The sequence below is a fragment of the Arachis ipaensis genome, chromosome B08 (genome assembly GCF_000816755.2).
Source record: "Arachis ipaensis cultivar K30076 chromosome B08, Araip1.1, whole genome shotgun sequence".
Lineage (NCBI taxonomy): Eukaryota > Viridiplantae > Streptophyta > Magnoliopsida > Fabales > Fabaceae > Arachis > Arachis ipaensis.
Window position 1 is genome coordinate 32,253,690 of NC_029792.2, and position 2,796 is coordinate 32,256,485.

A 2,796-nucleotide genomic window follows, 5' to 3' on the forward strand; every position below is an offset into this window, starting at 1 on the left:
CTTATCAAGACAAAAAACAAGAGCTCTTTGAAAGAGAAAATCGTTTGAATTATTTACAGTTCTCTGAAATAAATCAAAGAGCATTTGAAGCTCTAAAGATAATCTATGACAAGTTGAAAAGAGAAGTTGAAGAGTTAGAAAAATTAATAGAATCTCTAGAAAATGGTGATGAATCAATGATAGAGTTCGCGAAAATTCTAAAATAAATAATGAAGCATAAAAAGATTGAAAAACCAGAAAATAAAATAAAAAGAAAAAGGGCGGAAAAATTAAAAAATAAAATAAAGGAGTATAAAAGGGAATTAAATAATCTTTAGATCGAAATTGATGACCTTTTAATAAAAAGGATAGAAATAAGAATAAATATAAATAAGTTAGAATTAAAGTTAAAAAATTTATAAATGCCTGGAAAACCATATTATGACTTAAAAGAATTAAAGCTGTTGAAAGAAAAAATGGAGAATGAAGTCGAAAAATTAAAAAGATATTTAGAAACAACAGAAAGTGTAGAAATAAAAGAAGTTTTTGAGGATTTGAGAAATTATATTAAAGAAAAAGACAAACAGATAAAAGATTTTACATACCATAATCCATGCAAAAAAGAATATTATAAACTAAAACAAGATTGAAAAAATTATAAAAATGAAATCAGAATTATAAATATACATCAAGGACTAGTAATAAATGATCATATAACAAATACAAGAGAAATAATAGAAATGGTCAATACTTTAGATTATGAATTTGCAAATTATTATCAAAATCCTTTAAATAAAGCACCACCAATTGAATCCATACAAATTATAAATTTATTCGAAGTAAAATATGAAGAGTTAATAGAAATTTCGAAAAAAAAATTAAAAGAAAAATCGACTCTAAAAAATTAGTATCAGAGCCAAGTTAACGATTAAGAGTAACACCTTCTCTTTAAACAACACTTTTAATAACACGCTTTTAAATTAATAACAACCACAAAATAAAAAACATCTTTAAAAAAAAAAGTTGAAATTGGCAACTTTATCAAAGCGCCCCTAAATCTTAATCCATCGTTTGCATGTGGAGGGGCAGCGCTTGGGGTTCAGTCAACCATAGGCACGTAGTCGAGTCAGACACGTACGAAATCACACAACTCCACTCACAGCCACAGACCACAACAATAATTAATAAATGGCACAATCGTAATAACTTTGGAAAACCAAGGTCAATTAATTTTCCCCCAAACATATTTAACCCAACCCTTTCTCACCGGCTACACTCTCTTCGCTCCTCTTTTTTTTTTCTCACAAAAGTCTCCAAAATCCCGTTCCTCATTTTCCGATCACCTTCCTTCGATTCAAACTCTTCCATAATCCAGCGTCGTTTTCCTCCGATTCCACTCGTCCGAGTTACCCCGAGCTACCAGTATTCCGCGCTCGCCGACACCACCCACCGCTCCGATGAGCGATCTCGCCGGATAACACGCAGGGATCGCAGCCGCCACGTTCGAATCGGTTGTTTTTCTTGATCCTTATTTATTCGCTGGTTCTGAGGAGAGGGAAAGGGTTTCTTCAGTAGTGGTTGTGCCGGAGGATTTTTCTCCGGCGAGATGACGGGGGCGAGGCAGCCTACTTGGAAGGAGAGGGAGAACAACAAGCGGAGGGAGCGGCGGCGGAGGGCGATCGCCGCCAAGATCTTCGCCGGGCTGAGAATGTACGGAAACTACAAGCTCCCGAAGCACTGCGACAACAACGAAGTTCTTAAGGCGCTGTGCAACGAAGCCGGTTGGACCGTTGAACCTGACGGCACCACGTATCGGAAGGTAATGAAATAGGCAAAAAGCTTCACCTTTGATGTTACTGTTGAACAATGCTATTTTGTTTTTGGTTGTTTAAATTAAATTTATGTTAGCTGTTATGCAAAAATTGATTGTGAATTTGTGATCATCTTTTGTTGTTTTGATGCTATGTGAGGTTTGAGTTCGAGTTTATTTTGATTTTGCAGTGTTAAAATGCTGATGTTAGTATTGCAATTGTTTTGGACTTCTGGTGTTTAGTTTTGGGTGTTGATTCTATTGCTTTTTAGGGGTTTTCACTTCACCAGTGTACGTTAGATCTGGTTGGAGCTAAGCTATTGTGCCTCTCTCTCTCTCTCTCTCTCTCTCTCTATTGAGCATGGAGCACAAAAGATTCGTTGTATGGTGTGTTGTTTTAGTCCCCATTCGATAGATAGGATGAAGGCATAGATCTCGAGGTAAAGGAATGTGAATAAAATGGCCATTATGGGTTCGAGGGAGTGCCAGAAAGGTGGAAATCATCTTGCATTTGATACCGGGAAGTGGGAATTAGAGGGGGTTTAAAGGGGTAGTTTTGTCAGCTTAAAAAAGTGTCCTCATAGTCATTGGTAATGTATTTATTTGTGTGCGCGCGCGCTTGCTTAGTGGTAACATGGCAGAAGCCTTTTGCAGACATTGCATGGTACTCTGATTTGGATAGCCACTTTTCTTTCTTCCATTTGTTTTTGGGGAGAAAAGAGGGGGGTTCCTTGAAAACCCGTGATATTTCTTTTTTCTTTTTTTTTTAAGGGGCTTTTGCAGTTGTATTTATTTGTTTCTGCAGTGGCCACCCACCTTTATTGATGACGCCCTACATAAAGTGTTCAATAATGCCGGCTATTACTGGAGATGTAGCTTGTTTTGACTCGCCAGATTTGTTTATGCTGAATAGGGCCTTTTTTTCTGGGTTTGGTTTGGTTTCTCTTCTTTTGCTTTTTTTTTCTCTTTTTCTTTTTTTTTTTAATTGATTTTGGTAAAGAAAGGGG

General features: G+C 36.2%; 1 protein-coding gene across 2 annotated transcripts in view; it reads left to right on the top strand.

Annotated features, from left to right (window-relative positions):
- LOC107613704 (BES1/BZR1 homolog protein 4) overlaps positions 1,244-2,796 on the top strand; it is a 4,333-nt gene continuing 2,780 nt past the window's right edge. Inside the window, exon 1 of one of the 2 annotated variants that reach the window (XM_016315814.2) lies at positions 1,244-1,798. In XM_016315814.2, the coding sequence (XP_016171300.1) occupies positions 1,586-1,798 (213 nt within the window). In that variant the 5' untranslated portion in view covers positions 1,244-1,585. The remainder of the gene's footprint in view (positions 1,799-2,796) is intronic. The other variant, XM_016315813.2, reaches the window with a different exon arrangement.